General features: G+C 39.2%; 1 protein-coding gene across 3 annotated transcripts in view; it reads right to left on the bottom strand.

Moving 5' to 3' along the window:
- The window catches only part of LOC144638802 (transient receptor potential cation channel subfamily A member 1-like), a 38,362-nt gene extending 15,694 nt beyond the window's left edge, over positions 1 to 22,668 (bottom strand). The window contains exons 1-16 of one of the 3 annotated variants that reach the window (XM_078498061.1): positions 18,689 to 18,744; positions 18,407 to 18,461; positions 15,122 to 15,356; positions 13,931 to 14,024; positions 12,481 to 12,656; positions 11,553 to 11,660; positions 11,343 to 11,451; positions 10,595 to 10,692; positions 10,456 to 10,503; positions 6,271 to 6,456; positions 5,318 to 5,506; positions 4,373 to 4,459; positions 3,706 to 3,791; positions 2,462 to 2,623; positions 1,618 to 1,732; positions 801 to 970 (exon numbers count right to left, since the gene is read on the bottom strand). In XM_078498061.1, the coding sequence (XP_078354187.1) occupies positions 801 to 970; positions 1,618 to 1,732; positions 2,462 to 2,623; positions 3,706 to 3,791; positions 4,373 to 4,459; positions 5,318 to 5,506; positions 6,271 to 6,456; positions 10,456 to 10,503; positions 10,595 to 10,692; positions 11,343 to 11,451; positions 11,553 to 11,660; positions 12,481 to 12,656; positions 13,931 to 14,024; positions 15,122 to 15,319 (1,826 nt within the window). In that variant the 5' untranslated portion in view covers positions 15,320 to 15,356; positions 18,407 to 18,461; positions 18,689 to 18,744. Of the gene's footprint in view, positions 1 to 800; positions 971 to 1,617; positions 1,733 to 2,461; positions 2,624 to 3,705; positions 3,792 to 4,372; positions 4,460 to 5,317; positions 5,507 to 6,270; positions 6,457 to 10,455; positions 10,504 to 10,594; positions 10,693 to 11,342; positions 11,452 to 11,552; positions 11,661 to 12,480; positions 12,657 to 13,930; positions 14,025 to 15,121; positions 15,357 to 18,406; positions 18,462 to 18,688; positions 18,769 to 22,628 lie in introns of those variants that run through there. The other 2 variants (XM_078498063.1, XM_078498062.1) reach the window with 2 other exon arrangements.
- Positions 22,669 to 25,243: the final 2,575 nt, after the last annotated feature.

Genomic DNA, 25,243 nt, shown 5'->3' with positions numbered 1-25,243 from the left:
CACGTGAGGTAATATGACTTCACCTTGGGCTGACACCTTGCCGTGGTGGTGAAGCTTGTGTGACCTTGTGTGTCTCAATGACACAGAGATCTGTGCCGGCTGGGACGTTGGTCCCTGGCAGGTCTACCATGCCAGATTGGTTGAAGGTTAGAGGCCAGACGATGAACAGCCCATGGTCCCTCAGGTTGGGGGCTGGGCGGCGGGCTGATAACCCGCTCCCGGAAAAAGAAACATATTACGGAAACCAAAACTAGAATTACCACTGCGCTCTATTGGAAAACAGGGGTACGAGATGTACGAGCAACTATCATATACTAAAAATTCACCTATGCCAAGAGGAAATTGGGAGTGACCCTTTCATTTCTCCAACAACTATAGCAAGTTGAACCTCCTATATAACATTAGACTAAAGTGGCACACGGCACATTGGGGACCACGATTTAGAGCCCCCATGTGGGAAATAGCCTTTTGACGGAGGTCTTGTACGTAAGGTTCCTGTGTGTTAAGGAGCACGAATCAATGTCCCTTTGCGGAAAATGTCCCAACGAAGGGTCTTACTGTAAAAAAGCGATGAGAACTGAATACTAACGCCTCTTAACGCCTAATCTAACACTGACATATGTTAATCACGTGCAGAGCACGGGAAATGCCACGTGCAGAACACTGCGCATTCGGTCTTCAGCCTTAGCGTACGCTAGCGAGGCTAAGCTGATCTGAAATGATTATATATATCGGTATACCAAATCTTGCTATGAATTTTTTCATTGTATTTTTTTTCTCATTTATCTTTCTAAACAAACCTGTCGTGACTCGCTATAGCAAGTGCCACGTTTTTTCTATCAGCATTTAATGCGGCGTCCAAAACATTGTGATTCTTTTTGTTCATGAGTATCTCTTGCTCTGGAAAAGACAGCAGGCATGAAATTACTTCAGGAGAATCGTGGATGGCAGCCAAATGTAGAGCAGTGTTCTGAATGAGAGGAGAAAAAGAATAAAAAAGTCGAATTAATTACTCTAAGGAAAACGAAACAAAAAAAGCCCTCTCCATAATAATTAGTTCCAGATGACGAACTCGAATAAATTTCGTCCTTCAATAAATCACCCCCTTTTGGTGAAAATATTGGAAATAATTGCCTTCCTCGACTAATCGCCGCCGCAACTCCCCCCCCCCTCTCCCCCTCTCCCAACACACACCCACACACACTCTCTCTCTCTCTCTCTCTCTCCTTACACTTTCATCTGGAAAAGGAATAACTCCAGCTCTGACCTAGGAATACTGACACTGAAAATTAGTCAAAGAAACCAAATTTAGAACATTAGAAAGTATTATTGGTACAAATTCTAGCGAGTAATATTCAAAATGATCACCCCTTTTTGGTAGGCTCGATTTCCGCCGCCTTCTCGAGTCCGGTCTTTTTTCCTCCCGAAAAAGGGGCTGGAAATCGAGCATACTTTTTTGACGCAAATAACAATAATGATGATGATGACGATGATAAATAAAAAGCACACCCGTTATAGTAGTTTGTGGCCCCTTGACTAAGAAATGTGTTTCCCGGATGTGTCCACGATTTAATGTAACAAATGAAGCAAGTAAGCTATTATTTTAATTTTACTCACCTGGTTTTTGTCAAAGAGGTTAATACATTTAGGGTGATGCTCTAAAATGCATTCCACGCATCGCTTGGATCCTCTCATGGCAGCGATATGTAGTGCTGTTCTGTCGTTATGATCCCTGAAGATGTACCACAAAATATTATATTCAGTGCTGGATATAAATTACACTGAAAAAGTCACCTAGTTACTTGCACACTAACACAGTAATAACTACGAAAGGTTTTATTGTTTTTTTTTTTTCGTTTTTTTTTTCTCGCTTCTTCTGCTTTCTTCTATATCCTTTGCTTTTAGCTTTATACTCTTTATTTCCGCCAGAAAGCTTTAGCTTAGCCTGCAAAAAACAACAACAAGAAATCGAATATAATCTTAAAACTTCCATTGATTTTGCAGGCAGAATTGTGGCAAAATTGTAAACGTTTTCCCGCACGACTTTAAAAAAATCTTCGAGGCGCTAGCTTGCAATGAGCTATCCTTGAGGTGCTGTTGTAGGGGGGGGGGGGGGGGTGGGCATCATGCCCAATCCCAATAATTTTAAAAGATTATTGGCGGGAAAAAAGTCTAACAAAAGTTTAAAATTATCAACGCCGTTATCCCTTTCAGTTTTATTTTTATTATCCCAAAAAAAATGAATTGTTATACCGTATCCCTAAAATTATTTAAACAATTATCCCTTATCTCTAAGATAAGTGTGCGAGTTTTCCCTTATCCCTTAACCCCTAACAAGGACTCATCCTTTGCCCGCAAGTTGTGCATCACATTACCCCCTGGGAAGGGTGATAATGAGGCTCAGTGGCACACACTTTAATCTCTAAATTATATAGGGTTTTTAATATATTTTCAAGCCTACTTTTCCACAGTTGCGCCGAGCTTAAGCAAAAGTTCCACTACTCGGTCATGTCCTTCTACGCATGCGAAGTGTAGAGCTGTTTTTCCTTGACTGTCTTTCAGGTTTAAGGAACGAATGTTACGGCTAGACAGCAACGCTTCAACTACTTCATGCCAGCCATATCTATAAAAGAAAAATATAGATCGAGTAAACGTGGTGTCTTTGATTTTATGTGATTTTAAACTCGCTTGCTATAAAATAAGTGCTTAAAGCACCGATAATTTTAAATAAGCATTTGTGACCTCTTTTCAACATGCGAAATGTCCGAATTTAAATGGCAGAAAAAAAGGCGGATGTTGACTAGGATCCTTTAAAATACCTTATTAACACATTTCAAGTTTTGGGAGTCTTACGTATTTTGGTGAGCCCGTAAGCGAATCAAAATACAAATGACTGATAACATATACGGCACATACAACAAACTAAAATGCCTTATGTCACGGATTTTAGCCAAATTTAGGCACTGAAAATGGCCATAGCATTCAGTGAAATGTAAAAATAACCTCTTTAAACAGTGAAGAACCATTTTAATAACACAGAAAATACAAAAGAAGATACGATTGGCCAAAAGTGACGAAGATTGAAACGGATTGCAGTATGGGTTTTTAAAATATTGTTGGGCTGAACAGTTTTCAAAGTTAGTATTGTTTGCTTGAAAAATTTTTAAGCTATAACGCCCGGAAGACAAATTTGGTTGCAATGAAGCTATGGTTTTGTCATTTAGATCCATAGAAATAATTTCTTTGCAAACATTAAGTTCAATAGCAAGTATTTGGCAGAACTTAATAAAACAGACTTAACTCGGCCATGACACAGTCCCTTTAAGATTTAGCGCACGTAATAAAGCACACGAATAATGGACTGGGGGAGTAGTATATATGATGAGCTGGGTTGCTTGAAAGCCGAATAATACTAACCCAGGATTGAAAGTCAAACGAGAGTTCAATTTCTATGGTATAGAAGTGTTTTTGTTAATTATGTTTTGTGGAGTTTGAGATTAGTTGACGGAAGAGAATATATTCTCTTGGTTGACGTCAAAACTGGAGGACAGAAAATATAAACAGAAAACTGCACTGAAAAGTTATAATACTGTAATCAAAATTTACTCCCATCCTGGATTAGCTTAATTGTGCTTTGAACAACCCGGCCCATGATCGCCCCAGGCTGTTCTGTGCGGACGCCATTTTGGATTAGAGTTGTGTTACCTTGCAGCGCCATGAAGCGCCGTATCTAGTCCGTATGACATCACAGTTGTGGCCGCTCTATTTCGCTCCATAAATAGTAAGATGTTCTGTTGGATTCAAAACATGTTTTTTGTAAGTTAAAAGATGATTAATTTTTCGCCTCTAAAGAGGGTAAAATTTACGATGGAGCTTCCTTTAATAAAGGCCAGAATAAAAGCTTAAATGTTCTCTCGTCAGTAGAGATTCACAAGGAAAATTCACAGAAGGACAAAGTTTTGGGAGAGGAGGAGAAGAGAAAGAGCAAGAGAAGCGGGAAGAGCAGACGGAAGAGGAGAAGGAGAGATGGAGAAGGGAAAGCTGTAGGAAGAGGACTAGGGGAAGCAGGGAAGCAGACGAAGGAGAAGCAAAAGGAACAGGAGGAACAGGAGCAGGAGGTGCAGGAGGAACCAGACGAGAAGGAGAAAGAGGAGTACTAGGGGGAGACAGGAGGAGGGGCAGAAGGAGAAGGGGTAGGTGGAGTAGGGAGAGGAGGGAAATTGAGGCTTTCTATCTGCACAATGTGTTCAGAGTGAAATTCTCCTCAGTGTCTTTAGTACTGGAGTATATAGTTCTAGGTAAAATGATTTAAAAGTTCATGGTCATGTTTAATCAATGTGTTTGCCAAAACTTCTCGTTTTAGACCTCTTACCTGAAGATGACCATGTTTTGCTGCATAGTGGACTGGGGCAAACCCTGTGATGTCTTTTTCAGTTATCAATCGGTAAGCAGCGCGTCTCTGAAAAGAAAAATACGCTTAATAATTTAAACCTGTACCTTAAAATAGTAAGTATTTCTTAATAGCTTTGCGAGGTCCTCTGAGTGGCTAAATTATCTTCAGTCGTCTTTCATGAGAAAAGGGAGGCATGAAGGAATGGCTTCTTTTCATCATATTTCGTGAGTTTACTTATAAGAGGCGACTGCAGGGTACGAGTCAGTCTAAAGCATTCAAACAACTAATAAAGGAAGGCTTACCGTACGGTTGGCATTACCAACTTTAATTTACAATTTTTCGTCAGGCACCGCCTAAATTCTTCAGCGAATGAGCTAATACTGATGAAAAAATGTCTGAAAGACCACCGTAAGGAACACCCGACGACCTGCAATTAACCGACTCGCCCCTTTCTCTAGACCTACTGCAGTTTCAGACCATTTTCTTTCTGATGATCATTTATCTTCTTATTCCACTAGAACTAGTACATTTATCTCGTGACACTATACGCAAAGATAGGAAAGCGATAGGGCCGGTCAAACCCTTGAATCCAAGAGTATCAACAAACGTTAAGGGATAGTTGTTTTTTGGTAATTATTAGTACTTATTGTACATATCTTCGTGTATGCCTTCTCTTGTGAACTTTTATTCCTTTGTTTGTCTTTTACTTGAATTCTAACCTTATCTTTTATTGTCTTTGTATTTTCAATTGCAACGTTTTTTTTCTTCTGGCCGGGCCAGGCGAAATATATTGGCCGGGATTATATCATATAGTCCCAACGTTCAGCTTTCCTTTATTATACTTCAACAGCGTTTTACAGCGACAAAGCCAGTGCAATCTCTCCAAATGTAACGGTTAAATAACATAAGCGATCAATTTCATACCTGTAGTATCACTTCCATAGTGGCTGTATGTCCCACGGCCACTCGCACACAAGATCGACTATCCACATCTTTGATCGTGACGTCAGCACCCGCATTAATCAACGCCTGGACAGACTCGGTGGCACCCTCCCCAGCTGCTAAGAAGAGAGGGGTGCGGCGGTGTTTGTCACGGGGGTCAACTGAAGCACCCTAAAATTTGGCACAAAATCAGTTTAGCTTTTGAATAATTTAAAAATTGAGCCTCTTTTGTCCACACGTTCTTTGTATCGCGGAATGGTACCGCGGGAAACCCGGTTTTTTTAGCTTTCTCGAAGTAGTTTTTTCGGTTAAAGGAGCTTCGTCAAGGGGGTTTGGAAGATTTTTGGCCCAAACTGTTTTGAAATAAGTGGTAGGCAATTTAACTCATGAAAAAAAATCATCTTTGAACATCTAATAAACAGTTATTCCACGAGCACACGTTGGATATGACGATCTCATATCCAACAAGCTCGAGTGGAATAATTGTTTTATTAAAAACGCTCAAAGAATTGCAATATTTGTACTCCACAACTGTTTTAATTTCATTGACGCGTTTTGGCTCAGTACCACATTTGCGGTCAATGGTATATGAGCTCATATACCATTGCGTGTTAACCAATCAAAACGCAGAAATTGCAATATACCATTGCTAGTTTTTTAATAAACGAAGATATTTCTAACCTTAATTTGTGGAGAGAAATCATACCAAGGCTATAAATATCGATTTTTTTGAAGACGCGCGGAAACAACTTGAAAATCATGGAATAATCAAGCATGGATGCGCAGAAGGTGGACGAACTTACAAGGAGGTACGGTCTTTAGGTTAATGTATTTTTTTGATAGGTTATTATTAGCCCTTTCGGATCGGGTCGTTTAATATGAATCTGGGATATTAAAAGAGTAGAAAGTTACCAAACAAAAATACTCTATCCTACCTGTTGTAAAAGGTACTGTACAACAGCGAAGTGATTGTTATATGCAGCTATATGCAGGGGAGTCAAACCTTGATTGTCAGTCAAATTAGTTCGACAAATGGCGTCATCTTCAGAAGCAAGGAGTTGAACTACCTCTATGACACCTTGAGCGCACGCCACATGGAATGCAGTTGTTCCGTCACTTTTCTAAATCAATAAATTAAAAAATAGAATAAATGGAGAAATAAATGTATTAATGAATGAGTGATGAATGAATCAATGAATCAATGATTCAATCAATCAATCAATCAATCAATCAATCAATCAATCAAACAATGAGTCAATCAATTAAGCAATCAATCAGCCAATCAACCAACCAACCAACCAACCAGCCAACCAAGAAATCAATCAAGCAAGCAAGCAAGCAAGAAAGCAAGCAAGCAATTAATCAATAAATCAAGCAAGCAATCAATCAATCAAGCAAGCAGGCAAGCGAGCAAGCAATATACAATCAATTGCAATCAATCTAGCCTGAATTTCAGACATCCCTCTGTGCTCGCCTGCTTGCCAGAAGGAACGTCTGAACACATTCGGGCCTAATGCCGTCCGGTGACGTCACTACGCTTTGGTGTTAATTCATGCGGAAAAGTTTCTGTCGAGGCCATGAAATTGTGAAAGAAAAATCGCTTAAATAAAGGATTACAGGGTATAAAATTGTTTTAATAGTAAACTATTAAAAACCTTGAGACAAATGAATGATATTTTAATCGACTGCAGGCTATATTCTTTTACGGAAGCGATTTAATCTAAACTGATTTGCTTTATCTAGCGATCAAAATATAATATGTTACGCAACGGACAAATACAACACACTCGTGAGTACTTTAATAAATAAATCAATTTCGACGGTTTCAGAGGCATCAAGAAACGGAATTCAATACAAAAATATCCTACTTGACCGTGGGCACTGAGTTCAGAAATCACTGGCTCATCGAGGCTGCAGGACATAAGCGTCGAGCGTCTTTGTTGACAAAACAAGATTACATATAAATTTGGCAAAACACTGCATGTCGAAGCGACGAATGCCGCCAAATTAAAACCTACCGATTTCCATTACTATTCTTCATCCGTAGGTAAACTAATAAAGTAATAAACTCAAGGTAAATGACTAATCAATTCATTTCTGGGAAGGTGAACTCTTTCGAACTCTTTCCAAACGTTTTCAAATTACAATCCTCGCGCGGTAAAATTCAGTCATAATTTCACATAATTATGCAAATAATTTTCAAATCAACCAATCAAAATCACTACCCGGTTTTCGGGTAGTGACGTCACCGGACGGCATTAAGCCCAAATGTGTTCAGACGTTCCTTCTGGCAAGCAGGCGAGCACAGAGGGATGTCTGAAATTCAGGCTACAATCAATCAAGCAACCAAGCAATCAAGCAAACAGTCAGTCAGTCAGTCAGTCAATCAATCGGTCAGTAAGCTGGTCAATGCATCTGTCTGTCCTTTCATTTTGTCTGTCAGTCGGCAGTTGGTCATTGGCATCAATAAAGCTTCTGTAAGGCCAAGTAAATAAATAATATACAGATTTAGGGTGCGTTTCTTTGACAAAATCCAAATCCGGGCTTGTATCCAAAAACGGATTCTGCGTTTCTTTGCAATTGCCTATATCCGAAAATGGATTAATCTCGGATCAGTGATCTGAAGAATCCACACTCCGAGTGGATACATCAGATCATATCTAAATCCAGATTTTTAGGATTCATGATTCATTGGCCTAAGCAAACAAACAAACAAACAATCTATACAATTAATCAATCTTTTATATATAGATTACTTCATAGAAAGTGCGCCGTACGGATTTATATTCACGAGTTGCAAAACTTTGGGAAAACGAACGAGTGAGCGTAGCGAACGAGTGAGTTTTCCAAAGTTTTGCAACGAGTGAATATAAATCCGTACAAAGCACTTTCTATGCTGTAATTTGTTTATTATATATATAACGAGAATTCAACCATTGAACACTTTACGCCGATTTTTACAGTTTAAACCTTTGACATATACAACAGCTGCAGTTAACGGCGCGAGAAAACAAAGCTGCAAATGCACATAGCTTTACAAGCGAATTCGCTATTTCAATAATATACTTGTAAAAAAGAAAAATTACTGGCGACAAACTCTTCTAGACAAAAACTTTATTTAAATAAACACAGTGCGCTACATTTACGCAGATTTACGCTAAAAACTTCGTATCGCATCGAGGAAACTTTGCCACAAGCGAATAAACTACTGGCGAATCAACTGGCGAATTGTGAACAAATTGTGGCAACACAGCGAGTCGGTTAATTAAACAATAATTACCACGTAAATCCAGATTAAAAATGCAGTTTACTTAACCAAGACGATCCCAAAAGTGCCTGAATATTCTTAGAAAGTCCGCGGATGTGTTGTTAGTTCCGATGAAAGTCTTGCCTTGCTTTCACCACAGGTAACCAAAGCGTACTATGAGAGTTTGTATGGATGTACTAAGAAGGCTTGTATGGATTTGAAAAAAGTTGAGAAAAATATCCCTTTTTACCGGTGAAAAGTTATAATGAAACTTTAAACCTTACCTGGTGTCACGTTTTTGTATTTCTAGTGCTTTAGAAAGTCATACGCGCGATTTTCGTCTTAACCGTCTGTTGCGTACTAAAAGAAAGACAAGGTAGGAAAGCAAATTCGAAAGGCGAACGCAGGCCTCTTCGAAAAACTCGCTAAAAGTACCTCAAAACCAGACCTAACTCGACCTTTTCCCTTCACGATCCAAGAGCGATAATTATTCCATCTTTCTATGTAATTGAATTGCATTCAAGTTGAAGTTTGGAGCCAAGAACTTCATTTGAATTCACAACTTCGGCACAAATCGGGCGCCATTACGGCCGTGAAATTCAAATGCGAGCACCTAGCTAACGGTCGAGCCTAGGGCGAGTACAAAATCCACCCCATCCGGGGGAGACAGAGGAGACCTCTTGTAAGCACCATCTCATACTCACTACAGCCACTATAAGTTAATTTTTGTAACGTTCGGAACGGTGCACAGATTTGAATGTTGATTGAATGGGTTGCTGACGTTTGGGTTTACCCGCCGTTACAAAAATTAACTTATAGTGGTTGTAGTGAGCATGAGATGGTGCTTACAAGAGGTCTCCTCTGTCTCCCCCGGATGAGGTGGATTTTGTACTCGCCCTAGGCTCGACCGTTAGCTAGGTGCTCGCATTTGAATTTCACGGCCGTAATGGCGCCCGATTTGTGCCGAAGTTGTGAATTCAAATGAAGTTCTTGGCTCCAAACTTCAACTTGAATGCAATTCAATTACATAGAAAGATGGAATAATTATCGCTCTTGGATCGTGAAGGGAAAAGGTCGAGTTAGGTCTGGTTTTGAGGTACTTTTAGCGAGTTTTTCGAAGAGGCCTGCGTTCGCCTTTCGAATTTGCTTTCCTACCTTGTCTTTCTTTTAGTACGCAACAGACGGTTAAGACGAAAATCGCGCGTATGACTTTCTAAAGCACTAGAAATACAAAAACGTGACACCAGGTAAGGTTTAAAGTTTCATTATAACTTTTCGCCGGTAAAAAGGGATATTTTTCTCAACTTTATTTCAAATCCATACAAGCCTTCTTAGTACATCCATACAAACTCTCATAGTACGCTTTGGTTACCTGTGCTTTCACTTATCGACACTTCGCCTTCGCCTGTCTTCACTTCGCCTTTGAAGAATGATTTATATCACTGCTGTATTCTTTAGGTTTTGCTTAGCGTGTTTCTGTTGGCTTGCATTTCCATTAAGTTCTTAAAAAGCAAACTTTTGTAAAGGAAGAAAACGTGTAGCCATGTTTTCAAAACATAAACTGCCGTCGGGAGCAAACTTGCCGCTCGCTTTCTCAACCTCGTTGGAAACCATTTGAATTCTGGCGCTGTGATTGGTTGGGTCGTACTACTCTAGATGCTGATTGGTTATATTTTTCACATGTGAAGAAAGCTATACGCGAAGCTGATTGGACGTATCGCTTTTTTCACATGTGAAATATAGCAAATATAGAATTCTATTTGCAAGGTTTATTGCTTAAAATTCTCGCTATATATATGATAAACAATCTTACTTACGATATTGGTTACTTGACAAGTTAAGAAACATTTATTTTGTTCGTAATACTGCTTACCTTTAACCGTGGAATGACGGCTCCATTGTCCAGACAAAGACGTACCACCTAAAACATAAATGATTAAAATCTGTTAAAAGCCTTGGTCTCACAGGTGATGAAAAATTTAATTTAGAATTGTTTTGAAGAGACTGTTCACCTCGGGGCTTCCACTTTCAACTGCCAAGTGAAGCAGAGTGCTGCCCTCAGAATCCACATTGAAAAGTAAATCTTCCATTATCGTCTTTTTTGATTGAGCTGCCAGCGAAAACAATGCAGTATTATTAGGCCTACAACCACTGAGTAGAAGAGCCGGTTGGGGAGATATTTATCTCGAGGTCTTGACCACCAACTCAGTTAGCGAGTTTATGACTCTTTAATTCGTTTCTTATCCTTATGCAAGCTTTACGAAAAGTGTCAAATGACTAGGTGAATAAACAAAAAACAGGGCGAAAATGACAGTCACTTTGAAGTGGAAACGTTTTGGGTAGGGTCCTTTATTGGGGTCTAAGAACCCCGGATCAATTTAGGTTTCTGGGAAACTGCTCACCTACCCCTCCCCAAACCTAACATTAACCCTTACTTATCGCTTTGGGCAAAATGTTAGGTTTGGGGAGGGGTAGGTGAGCAGTTTCCCAGAAACCTAAATTGATCCAGAACCCCTACCCTCTCCAAGACAACAAAACTTAAATTTGCTACCCCAACTTTAGAGTTTGATTGTATACCCTATCTCAGTCAGACAGCCAGTCGTCTAACCAACCAGCCAGTTAGCTAGCCAGTCGGTCGGTTGGTCCGTCAGTCAGTCGGTCATTCGGTTACTCAGGCAAACAGGCATCCAGCCAGGCAGTCGGTCGGTCGATCGATCGGCCGGTCAGTCATTTCAAAGTGATACATTATGCTATACTAACCATCTTCAAAGAAAAATTCCGCGGTATTCTTGCTTCCTTTTTCCACAGCTCGCGTCAGAGGCGTCATGCTGTCATCATCGCGGCAGTTTGTAGAGGCTCCGTTGTTAATCTACAACGAAATAAACTATAAGAAAGAACTTGAAGGCGGGATTGTTGTATTTTTAACTGCGGCGTGTTGTTTTCACCATGCGTTTGATATAAGTTACTAACCAATAATTTGCAGATAGGTACTTTGTCAATATCGGCAGCGATGTGAAGGGCGGTCCGCGAACTATGTCCTCTGATGTCTACGTCGCCTTTAGCTTTTTGAAGAAAAGCCTGAAGATTAAAAGTCATATACTTATTACTTTGTGGGACAGTTCTACTCCTCGAAATCCGTAACAGAATTAATTTTAATTAGGTTTTTTCTCTTAGTGAAAATTAAGCTGCAATGCATCTCAAACCTCGTCTTAAGTGCAATGAAGCGGATTTAAGAATTTGCGACTCTCAAGACCGATTAAGTTTTAATTTTCTTGCGATGTGAGAACTAATCTCAGTTAAGCATGCAAAGACAACGCCCAAAAATCTTAATTTCTTTTAATTTTGGTATTTATAAATGCCAAATAGAAACAAAGATGGCTCATAAATAAGAGTTCAAGTTCTCCGTATAACGCTGTCCATATAACGCTCATTTTACGTTGGTATTTTGCAGGATTTATCATGATAAATAACGCATATGAAGAGCCATTGTACTGCCTAAAATCTTTTCTTTCGGGACATTTTTGAGCAGTCGTCGTTGGGTGCGCAACCTTCTAATAACAAGGTATTAGAACGACTTTCAACTGGGTGCGGTAACAGTATAACCAAAACCAAAGTAATCACTCTGGTCAACCATAGATGACACAGACAATCAAGTGAGCCCTGAATCAAAACTCGAAGCAATTACACTGAAGCGCGGGAAAACGTGTGTGAGCGAGTCACCAATGGTTTTAGTTTTACTTCTGATTGGCTGAGGAGAAAGTGGCGCGAGTTTTTCAAACCAGTGACTAAGTATAGTAATGCAAAACCAAAGCAAACGCGAATTACTTTCGACACTCAAGTAATAGAGCGATACCAAAGTGAGATTCGTCTGTTGCAATTAATTGGTCAATAATCCCACCTTAACAATGTTCTCGTCCCTAGTCCGAACCGCGGTATGAAGCGGTGCACTTTGGCTCTCATCTAGAATGGCTGTGTCAGCCCCAGCCTCCAAGAGCATCTCCATGATTTTCACGTGACGCCCTAATATGGCATTGTGGATTGGAGTTCTTCCTGACTTATCCAGAAGATTCAGATCTGAGCAGAAAACAATGTAAGGATTATTTATTATCAATACGACTCGTTCAAAGCAAACGGTGAGAATTGGACGTGCCAGCAAATTTATTATACAAACCAACGAAAAATAACGACAACAAAACTAGTGGACCAATTTTAAAATATACTTGCTAAGGTTACTAAGGTTATTTTAATACACCATGGGAGTTCGAGTACAAAACTTTTGAATACACAGAACCACACAACGCAAAACTAGAGAACTTGAAGAGTATCATGTACTTGGCTTAGAAATCAACGTCAGACATCACTATGTAAAAACTGTTTGCAAGGCTAGCACTTAACTCTTATTATGCTAAGCCCTGATTGTTCCGAGATTAGGAGAAATGGCCATTACACCACTCAAATACAGGTTAGATATATCTTTTCACACACGACTGTTCATTTTGAATATCGACTGCATTCTGACAGAGTTATAAGAGGGTCTCAATGGGGTGGTGGCTTTTACGGTTAACGGTAAAATTTTTGGCTCTTTTACGGTTAACGGTTACTTTATTTCCATTACGGTTAACAGAAGTTAAAAATTAATTTCCATTGTTTTGAAAAGTTAAAAGTTAAATTTCCATTATTGAAAAATGTATTTTAGGTCTCAAGGCCATTTTGGGACGATGAAGTGATCTAGTCTGTATTATTTAAAATTACTGAGCGATTTTTACGGTTAACACATTTTACGGCTAACGGTTAAATTTTTCCAATTTTTACGCCTAACGGCTAAATTTTTGGCCGTTTTACGGCTAACGGTTAACCCCATTGAGACCCTCTTATAATTAATCGAAAAAAAACGTGATCAGTTTTTGGTGCAAAATTAGTGGTAAAATAGGCCAATATACCCGTACTTGATCATGGTCTCCTTTCAAGGCTTTTCCATTGATAAAGATCAAAACTTTCCAGGCCAGAAAAAAGGATAAACAGATTAGAAGATAATAATAAAGTATTTTTCGTTTAAGAAGATAGAAGGATAAAGAAGATAGAGAGAATAAGAAAGTAGAGTAAAATATTGTACTTTTTTACATGAAATCTTCATGTAAATCTTACTGCAGTGTGAAACAGTGCATTTCTAGCAAAGTTAAGAGAAATTTAGCACCGTAGCGCCAAAAAAATCAATTTAACGGTTAAAAAAAAAACGTTTTTTGAGTAATTTCAGCATATTAAGGGTGAACCTGCCTTTTTTCCGCGTGCCAGCCCTGCAGTTAAAATGGTTCAGTTACACAAATTAATTAAGTTCGTATAACTCTTACCAGGCTCAGTCTCCAATATGTTCTTAACTTCAGCTTCGTCTCCAGACAAAGAGACCTGGTGTAGTTTAAATGGATTCACCTTCTTTTTGTCCTCCTGTAACCAAGACAGCAAAATAAACATTGCACTTAAACTGAAAAGGTTTGGCTTGGACGTAACTGCTGTTTTATGATCTTATAAAGTCAATATTTCATAACCAGAAATCAAAATTCAAATCTAGTATTAGCACTGAACTAGACAATCAGTTTCGTTAGAAGCTGCTTTAGCAAACAGATAACGACGTTATCAAATTTACTTCATTTTTTGTGGAACCGTAAAAAGTCTGCCAAACGTTTTTAATTTGAGGTCAAAACCTCGTCCTTGCGTAAGTAATAATAACGACCTTTGATAGCTTCCATGTACTAGTAATTTTATCAAAGCCAGAACACTATTTTAAGGTTTCTATTGATGTAAATATGTCGTTTGGTTTTTGTCTTTTTCAAAAGCCGGCTCCATTATAGAGGATAATACACGAGTATGCAGAGATACATCGAAAATTTCTCTTGGAGTGTTTAACTCGATGTCTCATGTGTGGCAGCGAATCTTGTTGAGCCAAAACCAGGACGCGTGCTAAGGTTGTTGTTGTTTCTTTTTCTGTAGTATTTGGTTTCGATAAACTTTGAGGTTGCTCCGCAGTTATTCCGGGTGTAATCGTCTATGAGAAACGCTTATGGTCATAATTTTTTCGGCTTCAGTGTGATGGTCATAAAACTTTGGAAGAACTTAAACCTATCATTTAGCAATAATATGATGGAATTTTATTTAACTGGAGAAAAATACTTTTTTTAAAAATATAATCATACTTGGATTTAACTGGATACCACTTTTTGAACAAAGTAGCATATATTTTTTACAATTTCTGAAATCAGTTTATACTGACTTAATACATACCAACACCACGTTTTAGCAAAATCGTGGGGTCCACGTAATCCCTAGTAACATTTAAAAATATATTACTTCTGTTGAATTGAACTCTGTAATTTTACTGAATAATAGGTGAAAGTTTTCTGAAAGTGTCATGGTCATTATGTCAAAGCCAAAAACGTTATGACCCAAGGTTTTTTGTGGACGAGTGGTTCCGCAGCCACTTTAATTCCAGGTCAGACGAAAGGTGTGGGTTTTTATTTCTAATCAAACAATATTGCCATGCCTACCGGTTCGTCGTCATCATCTCCAGCATCTATTACGTCATAGACGTCGCTGGCCATTGATTGGAGAGACAGCTTACTCATTCCCTTAGCTCGCTGGCGCCGATCCAGTCGAGGACTTCGACTTAAAGGTACCAAAGGTATCCGCTCGGCAGCGGGGCCATCGTGAGGAACTTGTAATGAGTCGTTCATGTTGGTGTCCATTGCAGCGTAAAGGATTGTTAAGTCAGCTGCTTCTGAACTGCAGTGAAATCAGGTAATAGAATTTTAAAACACTCGGACGTGCAAGCAAATTCATACACCCACCGTGGTACAAGGGGGGAGGGGGGAGAGGGGCTGGATGGAAACCTTTCCCAGGGTTTTCGTTTTATTAACGCCCAGCGAAACCGTTTTGCACTGAGTAGAAAGCCCATAGCTACAAGATTGCGCAATTTTTGGGTTGTGCCGTCATATGACGTCATTAGAGCCGCCATCTTGGATCCGCCATCTTGGATTGCACCATTTTCTTAGAAAGTCACAAAATAACGGAAATTGACGCGAGGGGGGGGGGGGTGGGGGGGCTTCCACTCCCCCACCCTCGTACGTCAGAGGGTTAAGACTTCACCCTTCACCTAGGTATACGTCACTGTCTTGGAGAGACCCAATGGGAAGTTGGGATGGTGCAGTGATGAGAGCGCTCGTCTCCCACCAATGTGCCCCGGGTTCGATTCTGGCCAGGTGTGATATGTGGGTTGAGTTTGTTGTTAACTTTTCTCTCTTCTAAAAACCCACATATTTTCAAAGTCCATTTTAATTTGAAACTCAGAGGAACGTCATAACCCTCAGCTAGAGCTGATGTGGCTTCCTCTCCAAATATATAAATTTAGTTTTAAGTTAGAAGACCCTTAAAGATTTTGGCTAGAGTTTCATGGAGTTAGGGCTCGTAATCTGTTGCACTGTTCTCCAGTCTCTCATCCGTTGTTCCTTTATCTCGTCTTTGGGATTCTCTGCCTTTGATAACCATTATTTCGACGCTACTATCTGTCCCATCACCGGCCTTACAAAACTCCACCTGCAAGTGTTGGATTGCAGAAAAACGCCTTTTTATTTATCTCCCGTTAAATATAATTGCCGTCTTCACCGTCTAGACTGCTTTTTTATTCTTTTATTCGGGGAATTTCGTTTATGTTAAGTGTTAGTATGAGCAATGATAGATAGAATAGTTGTTGAGTGTAAACATATTCCCATTTCCTCGGGAAAACGAGTATTTTCAGGTTATTACTTTTTAAATTAAATGTTCCGCATCCGAACCAAAGTGCTTTGACAAATGGCGCCGACAAGTCTGCATATCGCTATTTTCAAACTCGTAGAACATTTTTAGAAAAGCTCTAAAAACATAGCAAATGCCCGATCCCCTCTATAGCGCGCGCCTGCAGGGAATCACGGTAGTTGTATTCATCAAACCATGCGCGAGACTTAGCAACGATGCACGTTGCTAAGTTTTGCGCAGGTTTCGGGATACCGGTAATGAATCGAACTTTGAAATGTGAAAATTAAAACTTACCTTATCTTTGTCTTTCCTTGTTTGTTTGTTTTTTGGCATGTTACTATCGTTTGCCCTCGGTCAAATCGCCATCGCTGTTCAGATTTTAGCAATGCAATCTTAATTTTGACATAGTAAGACCCAGGTCCCTAAGATTGGCCTCTGCATTGTATTCACCAAATAAGTCCGACGAAAATTTTTGGAGTAACAATGTAGACAACATGCTGACATTTAAACACAACACAAACGCCTCTGCGCTGAAGAGGATTAGAAGCTTTATGTCTATAGATCAGATTATGATGATCCAGTTAAGAACACCGATTGGACACGCTAAGTCGGCAAATATACTGATCAATTCCTTAATCATGTGAATATTGTGAACATCAACTCCACCAAAACAGAAGAATGATGTTGGCAGTCGGTGGAGCTTCTACAGCTATATTGATTTTTAATTTAAAGGAAAATGGCATTATTTCACGTCAAACTGATTTCAATATTTAATGGAAGTCTAACTCGAGATCTCTTTTGCTATCGAATCTACAAACTTTGAAACAGGAGCTGAAACAGCTTGCCTATAAACTGCAAGAAATGCAAAACATTGTTCAAATTCAAATTTGTTAATGAACAATGTTATCTGGCGGCTTTTTTACATTTTTAACATTTCTTCATCTATTATCATATTCGTACTTAGCTCTCTTACATTATTTTTATCAGTTAGAAATTAACTGAACTTAAGTTGTTTTCGCATTATTGCTTTTTACACGTATGATTCATTTTAGCTCTGGCTCCCAGGCGCTACATGGATAAATAAACGATTGATTGATAGATAAATTAATCATGATTGATTGATTAATGCCCCCATCCGTGATTTTGTGTGCCGGCAATTTGTTCACTTGCTTTGTGGAGCGAAAGAAAACAGAAAATAAACATGCAAAATTTGCATATACGTATCCTAAAGCTCGGAAAGTCACTAGTTTATAAGGTTTTTTTTTAAAATCCCAAAAGCAATCTAAACGATTGAACAACCTAGTTATAGTAATTGTGCTTCGCGCCCTACTTCCAACAAGTGACCCTCTTCAGTCCTCGATCTTCACATGTGTTTTTATTGATTAACTGAGCGCCTCTATTATATTTCAATTACAGCGTTGTCAGTGCACATTGGCTTCAGGCGCGTGAAACATCGTTTTTCTTAATTGCTCATCTTACTCCCGCATTTCAAAAGAACTGGTAGGCCTGTGCTTCTTAGTGTTTTGGGGCTGTTACTTCCATGTAAGAGCACAATTGTTTCACTCTTCTTTCGTTTAACTCATTCGTACGTTAATTTGAAAAGAAATAAATGCCCTGTGCTTAAAGTAAGAGCCCTCCTTTAAGCTCTAAAAATAAATTAAAATAGGCAACCTGGGTGCTCAAATAAAAAACGAGTCATTGTTGCAGTACAGCGAGGTCAGATGTCGGCAAATTTAAGCGCATTGAATTTTTTAAACTTCGTCAAAATTTCTCACATTCTTGTCAGTAACTTTCTCAAGTAGCTGTTGACAATATAGAGCAGATTAAAAACACATTATAAATAGCTTATTTGTTGGTTAAAGTAACATTTGATCACGTGTAATATCTAGTTGGTTGACTGTCGAGCATTGCACCTTTGTAGCTTTGAGGACTTAATTAAATCCTAGATGCGTTTTTAAAAGCAATTTCCCGTTCTAGCAATGAATTCTCGTTTTCGTTTCCTCTCCAATAGCAGTCAATGTTAAGCAAAAGTTCGTCCTCACCTTGACTGACCGATCTTTCCTCTTCAAGCCAAGTGGCTAATAACGCCTATACACTCTAAGCAATGTTCAAATTGATAGTAAATAGCAAGATAAAGATCTACAAGTTCAAGCAAAAAATTGAATCGATGATCGTCGCGCTTCCAAGTGGTGTCAATAAAATAGGCTTCCGAAATATTATGACGTTCTAAACTGCGCGCCGTATAAACGTTAACTTTTAGTTTAGGTCTCAACAACGTTCAAACAATCGCGTAATTTCAGTTAAGTAGAATTAGAAGGCCTTACCTTTGCCTTATGCAGAGATAGACTCCTATTAGAGATAGCAGCGTTCGGATCAATAGATGTTTCCTTTACATGAAATCGAACGCAGGCTATTTATAAAGCCGGCAAGCGGCGAACCGTGTATCCTGCGCCGGGCAGCGCTCGATTTTAGCTGCAGGGAGCGATGAGAGGTGTCTAGCACAGTTTTCGCAGGCTATGAAGCGTGACTCGTACGTGAATACCTCACGCAAATTTTGTAGGCTGTGTGATGACGTTTGTCATTTCCTTGGTTATACACCGCCTGGCACGTATTGCGCGAAAAATAGACACGCGATCAAAACAAACACGAGCGCCTGTTTTCACGTGATAAAGTTTCAGATTTTTAATGCGCGTCAATAAGGCGCGCGTACGGGACCTTTATATACCTTTGAGTAATGTTAGTGTAGACTTATCAGTTACGTTTGAAAAAGAGCAACTACGATTTTCATCAAGCAGATGGCAGTGTCCGTATCAATAACTGTTTTCTTTATACATGAAATCAAGAGCGTATTTATTCGTGATAATTTCTAACACTAGCCAGCGGTAAACCGTGATACGTAGGCGAGTATTAAAACTCGCGCAAATTTGGTATTAAGCCCCCGCAAACGAGGTGCAACATTGTTGCGGAAACTGATTGTTTTTCTAATTGTTCTCCGTTGCGCACACACCCAGTATTTATCGCGGAAGGAATTTACCTTTGTTTCCAACGAGTTGCGTGAGCAAACTTTGTTTACAAGAAGCAAAAAACAGGTTCTGAATTTTTCCACGTAGGCGCGCTAAGGAAACAATTTTGAGAAACATGTTTCCACGGCAGTGTTTTCGCCCAGGAAACAATTTTGGGATTGACGATACAATGTTACCAAGACAATGCTGCCCCGTTTGTGGTAACCTGAGTATCAGGCCTTCCTAAGGGGAGGGGGGAGGGTAGGGAAGGAAAGAGGAGAGGAGTTTTCTTTCCTTTCGCGCTTCTACCCTTTCTCCCTTCCCCTTTAGAAAAGCCTGATACTCAGGCTACGTTTGTGGGGGACTTTAAACAAGGGCAAAGACGTTAGCAATCTTGAAGTCACGAAAGTTATAGTTGTTTTTTTTTGCGTGTGGCAGTCAGTTTTCGATTTTTCTCAGAGTGAAAGTCCTTATGAAAGTGCAGTTTATGCAACAAATAATAGTAATATTAACATATGCACAAGCCACGCATGTAAATACAGAGCATTTAAAGACTTAAAGACTCGTTAAATATTCGTAATTTTTTTTATTTTTTTTATTTTTTTTATTCATCCACAACATTCACAATATTCGTCATACTTCAACTTACTCATTTTCTCACTCAGAGAGTCAGTGTAAACTTAACTACAAAAACAAATAAATAAATAAATAACATTTGTTTACCCGCGGTATTTGATTTAGCACAAGTGCTAGTGGGGCTGAACATTCGAACATTAGAAACAAATATTACAAATTCAACATAACAAGGTTTAAAATCCCAAATGAAAGGAGGCGAACCAGTTAGCTGTTAACATGTGTGTCCAAGGAGTTAAACTCGAATCTACCGCAAAACAAAACCAGCTTTGTGGTCAATGTGGAACTTAAACTAAGAGTGGCTGTGCTCCAATTCGGTAATAACTGGTATAGTTTGAATTCTGTTTGTTGACAAATGTCACAAATATAGCATCAAGCCACTCATTTCAACCGACATATTTACTCCTTTATTTCGTTTAAAATTCGCTTTAATCGAAGGTCTGAAATTTAAACGATTTGAAGTAATAGAGAAACCTATTTTTTGTCTGTCTTCCTCACAGGCGTACGGGCACCTTCGGTCCTGGGGGGGGGGGGGGGGGGGGGGGGGGGGGCGGAGACCTTTTTGCCCGAAAAAAATGTCATGGGTTAAAAGCCGAAAAAAGAGGCATATAAAATAGAAAATAAAACGTGCATTGACATAGTTGTGTACAAACTTCGCCTGCTTGCTTTAAGTTCTTTTATTAATTCCATGGCGTCGTCCGAAGGTGTCAATACACTGAATCCTTTTTCGGATTTTTTTTATTTATTCATTTTAGTTCAGCAAAAATTAAATTAATGATGGGGAGCCAATTTACATTGTTTTCCACCCATTTGAAAGTAATAGAAAAGCGTTTAAAACATTCAGGGATGAATGGGTTTAAAAAAAATCGTTGAAGTTTGAAGCTAGTCCTGAGAACTAAACATCTGTCTGTTAGTCGAAAGCATTAGCTTTATTACATTTTTAAACAGCTTTGTTTCAAGGTCTTGCACTGAATCCACCGTGCGCGAACGCTCAAGCTATGGAAACGCTGATTGCAACTGAATCAAACCGAGGGGTCATGCAGAATTTGCGAGAAAAATCGAACATGATTATAGCAATTTGCGACGGGAAACGAAAGCAGATCGATGACAAATTTGGACTTTTGAACCACAAAGTTCGGTATATTTCAATACTTTTCCTGTTGATGTAATTTGTTTTGAACGTAATGTTGACTAAACGTTTCGGCTTATTTTCTATTTTTCTCTAGGCTTATTGCCCGAATTCCAAGCGTTTTGCCCGAAAAAAATTGGCACTGGGGGGGCTGCAGCCCCCCTCGCCCCCCGCCTCGTACGCCTATGGTCTTCCTTGTATGACTTTTGTGTGCTATATAAATTGTAAGCGACTATATGATACTGCCATCGGTTTCCTCAGATGTTATTGAAAGTTTCAGAATATTCATGTTTTTACGCCCGAGTTTGGCTGCCTGGTTTGATATCAAACTGCCTTCAAAACGCACAAGAGAACCTTGGCTTTTAATTTTATCGGTCGGGGAAGGATACACCAGACTCCTCTCCTAGCTCGCGTTTGTGGCGCTCATAACATCACGCCGAAATCGCTTTACAAGCCTTTTCTTGCCATTTTTACTATCAAGGAATACAATACAATGTCAGGTTAGATGTTTTTGGTGTTGTACAGTTTGTCGATGTGCGTATAATCTGCGAAAAGCTGAATGTCTAAACATCGGCCCAACAACGCCTGCTGAGTAATGAAACTTATCCAGTAGCGTCAATTAGCTTCAAGGCGCGAATGTAACTAAAATCGGTACTTAAAATTAACATTTTCAAAGGTTCGAGTTGTCGGGGGTCAACTTTCTCCACGGGAGCCGCGAATGGGTTTAAAATAAATGGAGGAAAAGCTTTTATTAAAGCGTCAAAGTGTTGAGCTTTGTAAAAAAAAATATTAGGGAAACTTAAAATGAAAGCAATGTCAAAAAAAACTAAACTGCTAATGTTTATTGTTTAAAAATGTTAAATATTGAAAGTGACTAAAACTTTACAGGTTATTCTAATTTAAAAGTACAAAAAAAAATCCAGGGAAAAGACTTCTTCGAGTTTAAAGAGGTTCAAGAATCGAGATTAAACTATAACTAGTTAAAGTAAAAGGTGGCTTGAATCGTGATCGTGATAACGGTACGTGAAGTGTACGTGAAGTGCTTGAACCATGATACACTGGCAAAACAAACATGAGCGCTTGTTTTCACGTTATCACGCTCTGACCGCTCTGGGACCTCTGGAATAATGCGCGCGTTTTATAAACGTTAACTTGTCGCCGTCTGATATAGCGACCTTCAGATTGGACTACGAGTACGAGATTGAGTACGAGTACGAGTTTTCAAACCAAATTCGTGTGCCTCCTATAATTACTTATCACACCAATCTTATCCCTAACGTTTATTCATGTGTTAGCTAGCAACATGGAAGAGTTGTAGATTGGGGGATACAATTGTGTCGTAATTTCCAAAGTCGTACTCATACTCGATCTCGTACTCGTAGTCAAATCTGAAGGTCGCTAATTATTAAGATGCGCACAACAACGACCAAACAGTAGTGCGATTTTTAAATTTTTTACTTACTTAAAAGTAAGTATACGTAAAAATAGGAGTCCTCTCACCTTAATTTGTCCTATTTAGGAATAGACAAGTCAGTACGCTGGAAGAAAAGAAAAACAGTTTAACTTTGCATCTGACAGAAGGCAAAGATCTGAACAGTATTTTTATTTTTAGACTCTTTTTAGCCTCCTATCCTCGTCAGCGCAGGAGGTTAAGGTTTGTTTATTGATGGTAATTCACAAAGCTAGCATGCAAGCGTCGAATCATGTCGTGCGTGAGTTAATTACTTACGCAACTTTAGCGCCAATATCGGAAAAACAAGTACCCGTCTGCTTTCACGTAGTAGAGTCCCGATATAACTGTACCAAGTGCCTCGTTACTAGGAAAAATTTCTCGTTGTAACGGGGGTTCGTTATATCGTGATTTACTCCCTACATGTACATTTTGCTATACTGAAAAGTTAATTTGGCCGAACTGAAGCCCGGGACTTCGTTCTGAGGGGCTCGTTCAGTATCGGGGTTACGTTCCACTGTATAATCCCTAGAGTAGCGCGTTCCTTTTGAGACGTTAACTATCGTATGTTATTGAGTTTAGTAAAAAAATTGGAGTTCTTACCTCAATTGTCTAATGTGAGTTCGTCTTTAGCTTCGCAGTTACCACACTTGAAGAGTGCGATTTACATCTGATGGATCCGGTAGAATTCAGACTAATTATTACATGAACGATCGCTTATACTTGAACGATCATGAAATTAAAGGCGTGTTTGTTTTTGTGGTACTTGAAAAGCCGGCACAACACAAAATCGTGATGAGTACGTGAGTGGTCACGCACGCTTGAGGCCAAAGACGGAAACGCTAGTTAAAAGACAAGCGGCTGGCGTTTCAATATTGAGTAAACTATTTTTAACAAAAATTTCAAAAGCGGTGAACCGTGGCATCAAAACAGGAAGCGATTTATGCTTGTTTTCAACAATTTTAAATCGTTTGAATAAAATTTTACAACTTTTTAATTGCCCATGAAACTGGTTCCATTCAAAGTCTTTAGAAATCCTAGAGATCCTTGATAAAAACCTGCTTTAAGAATTTTAGGGTGGATATTAAAAATAATTATTCATAGCTAATAACAAATTTTTATTTGTTAATTTATTGTGGGATTAATTGCGGCTTACTTGTGGTGCATATTTTGGGGTCACGCATGGCTAATAGTCGTGTAATATGCCGGCATTGTTGATATAGTTTTAAGTGTTTTTTAGTATAAAATAAGCAAACATCTATCATGTTGCTCCTTAAGGGATTAAGTGTTAAGCTGCCTTAGAAATATCTGATTTTTTTAAGCCCATCACATTCCGACTATTACAGAGTCGATCAGATCAATTCTCGTTCCGAATGCCGAATTTCATGTTCCATTTTTGTAAAGTTCAAGGACATTTCGCCGGAAGCAGACTAATTTAATTTATACATAAGTACTATCACCAAGAACTCTTGTTAAGAACCTAATCCTGAAGGATTGATTTCTAATTTGAGAGGTCTGTTGACAGAGGGCTCCCGGTGACGACACTAGCGCGCCCCGCCCTGGGTCGTTTCTCGCCAATTTTACGTTCGACAAATCTACTGCTGCCTTAGAGTTCCTTTTAATTTTATTTCACATCTTTCTTTTCGCCATTCGTACCATTTGACCGTTTCTTGTGTCCAGAAAATACACTTTTCGTGATCCAACTAAATCCTTCTAATCTTTATAACCGAAGCGCTGTTGACAGCTTTGAGCCGTCAACGACCTTTGGGCATTCGTCTTGCTTTACTAAATGCGTCGGCATTTTAGCGAATCGAAAGAGTTTTTCGGACGCTTTCAATTCAAATTTATTTATTTATTTCGAGTATTTTATGCTACTCGATTATTTCGTGCAGGATTACCGCAGAAACCATATTTCTTGATTTGGCGCTTTTCCAGTGGGGTCAGTATTCGTATTTAGCTTTTCCACTTTTCCGGCTGGGTATTGCAAGCTCTAAGTAGGGCTTTGCACAAGTTGCTCGGCAACTTTTTGGCAACTTTTCATATGTCGAGCAACTTTTTCTCCTTTAAGCAACTTTTTTCCTTTCGTCAATTCGAGCAACTTGTTGCATTTTAAGCAGTTTCTAGACCTTAGGTCGCCTAAGATTGTCCGAGTTTTGACCGAACGCCATACGAACGTTTCCGAAGATTTTCATGGAAGATCCGAAAACGTTTCGACTTTCCACTCATTCCCCATTTAATAAAACATCACAAAACTAGTCAGCAAACATGACGTCATCGATATCACTTACTAAGTTAAAACTTCAGTTTAAAAGTCCAAAAGATCGGAGAGTTACACCGAATCATCAACAATCAATAAACATGGATGGTTTTATGCCGAATGATTGAGATTAACACACAAATTACATAATTGTTACTTACCAAAAATTCCTTGATTTGTTTTGTGGTCTTTGCAAGCTGGAGCTAAAACAAGATGTTACACGAATCCATACCAAGTTTCAGCGTGTTTGCTTGGTACGACGTAAAACATTTAGGACAGACACTCAAGTACTTTCGCTTCCAAGGTTCCGTCGCTGGAGCAGAGAAGCCAACAAATCAAGATTAATCAGTGACATTGTCCGTGCAACGGCTCCGAGAGCGTGCTCGTGCATTCACACTGCATAAATTA

Source organism: Oculina patagonica, chromosome 14 (assembly GCF_052425735.1).
Source record: "Oculina patagonica isolate OP01 chromosome 14, crgOcupat, whole genome shotgun sequence".
In the NCBI taxonomy this organism is placed as follows: domain Eukaryota; kingdom Metazoa; phylum Cnidaria; class Anthozoa; order Scleractinia; family Oculinidae; genus Oculina; species Oculina patagonica.
Note: the sequence above shows the minus strand (reverse complement) of the source record. Positions and strands in the feature narration are given on the sequence as shown.